The 2,289-nt window shown below is 37.9% G+C and overlaps 1 protein-coding gene across 1 annotated transcript; it reads right to left on the bottom strand.

Moving 5' to 3' along the window:
• Positions 1-892: 892 nt before the first annotated feature.
• Positions 893-1,537, bottom strand: PKNH_0004900 (SICAvar, type I (fragment); the record flags this gene model as incomplete). The annotated part of the gene is made up of 1 exon (XM_039113475.1): positions 893-1,537. A coding segment is annotated over one exon (645 nt), but the record flags the coding sequence as incomplete, so codon positions are not given.
• Between the last annotated feature and the right edge of the window lie 752 nt (positions 1,538-2,289).

The following is a 2,289-nucleotide window of genomic DNA, read 5'->3' as shown; positions in this document are numbered from 1 at the left end:
TCTGACACCCCCAAGACCCTATTCTGACACCCCTAAGACCCTATTCTGACACCCCTACAACCTTATTCTAACACCCCTACAACCTTATTCTGATACCCCTAAAACATTACTCATATACCCTACAACCTTATTCTAATACCCCTAAAACATTACTCCTATACCCTACAACCTTATTCTAACACCCATACAACCTTATTCTAACAACCTTACCACCTCATTCTAACAACCTTACCACCGTATTCTAACACCTTTACCACCTTATTCCAATACCCTTACAACCTTATTCTAACATCTATATAACATTATTATGACACCCTTACGACCTTATTCTGACACCCTTACCACCTTATACTAACAACCTTACCACCATATTCTAACACCCTCACCACCTTATTCTAACACCATTACCACCTTATTCTAACACCTTTACCACCTTATTCTAACACCCTTATCACCTTATTCTAACAACCTTACCACCTTATTCTAACACCCTTACCACCTTATTCTAACAACCTTACCCCCTTATTCTAACAACCTTAACACCTTATTCTAACACCCTAACAACATTATTCTAACATCCTTACAACCTTCCTCCTATACCCTGATCCTCATTCCAATACCCCTAAAACCTTATTCTAGCACCCCTATAACCTTATTCTAATACCCCTGAATCTGAGTTTTTTCTTTTTTTTTTTTTTTTTCTTCTTTTTTTAATTTCTTCTTCTTTTCTTTCTTTATTCCTTTTCTTTTATTCCTCCTTTTTTCTGCTTATTCCTTTTTATTCCTTTCCTTTTCCTTCTCTTTCTCTTCCTTCTATTTCCTTTCCCTTTTTATTCCTTTTTCTTTTCCTTTTCCTTTTTATTCCTTTTCTTTTTTTTTTATTTGTACTTACCGCATTGCTCTGGGATGATTGCTGTAATTTAAGTGCTTCTACTTTTGAGGCTAAACATTGAAGGCGAGAACATAAGGAAGCATCTTTTCCGTCGGTTTTAAGTAAATCCGTGAGGGTGTTATTGACGGTGGTCCCCTCTCCTGTGAGTAATGATTCCAACTTGGGCTTCACCTTGACCTCCTTTGCAGTGTCCAAGTGGCAGTCATCATATTTTTCGTCCAGTTTACAGACAAAGCAGGGTTTACCATTATTGCAATGTTTGCTTTTAATTTGGGGTGCTGCACTAAAAGCGGTCTCAATACCTTCGTCTATGTTGCAAATTTTGCTCCTTCTTTTCATTTCTTCTGCGACCCTCTTTAACATTAAACAAGCAACTAATTGTTTATACTCTTGGTTATCATAAGGGTTTAAATTATTATTGTTCCCCTTTGGGTCAAATTTATATGTATCCTGAATTTTAGATATATATTGCAAACCCGCCGCAACGAGCTTGCATGCAGTTTTGTTGGCGACGCTGTGTGCGTCGTCATTCCCCCAATTGCTCTTGGAGCAGTGTTCCAATGCAACCTCCGACTGGTTATCTGCGTTCGACATGCCGCCCAAGAGTCCCCGAAAAATCCAGTCTGATGCACTAATCATCTCATTCTACATATTGGACGAGGCAGAGGAACATATATATGTATGCATATATATATATACATATGTGCGTAAATTGCGAACAGTTCATTGGAACTTGTTCATTTATATTAGGGAAATAGAGTTGCTCACTTGGTTTCGCCAATTTCTATTCTTGCTCCACTTGGGCGCAATACATTCAAGCTGTTCACATAATGTCTTCGTGCTGTCGTCTGTACACGGTTTACCTGTAACGGAGGAAGTGGAAGGACAAGTGGGTGGAAATTGGATGAAGTAGTTATTGTGTTGTTGTTGTGTTGTGTTAGTATGTTGGTTTTGTGTTAGTATGTTGGTGTTGTGTTAGTATGTTAGTTGTGTTAGTATGTTGTATTGTGTTAGTATGTTGGTTATGTTAGTATGTTGGTTATGTTAGTACGTTGGTTATGTTAGTAGGTTGGTTATGTTAGTATGTTGGTTGTGTTAGTATGTTGGTTATGTTAGTATGTTGGTTATGTTAGTATGTTGGTTGTATGTCGGTTGTGTTAGTATGTTGGTTGTGTCAGTATGTTGGTTGTGATAGTATGTTGGTTGTGTTAGTATGTTTGGTTGTGTTAGTATGTTGGTTGTGTTAGTATGTGTTGGTTGTGTTAGTATGTTGGTTGTGTCAGTATGTTGGTTGTGTTGTGGTTGTGTTGGTTGTATATTGGTTGTTTGTTGGTTGTGTTGGTTGTGTTGGTTGTGTTGGTTGTGTTGGTTGTGTTGGTTGTGTTGGTTGTGTTGGT

The sequence above is a fragment of the Plasmodium knowlesi genome (assembly GCF_000006355.2).
Source record: "Plasmodium knowlesi strain H genome assembly, contig: PKNH_00_67, whole genome shotgun sequence".
Lineage (NCBI taxonomy): Eukaryota > Apicomplexa > Aconoidasida > Haemosporida > Plasmodiidae > Plasmodium > Plasmodium knowlesi.
Note: the sequence above shows the minus strand (reverse complement) of the source record. Positions and strands in the feature narration are given on the sequence as shown.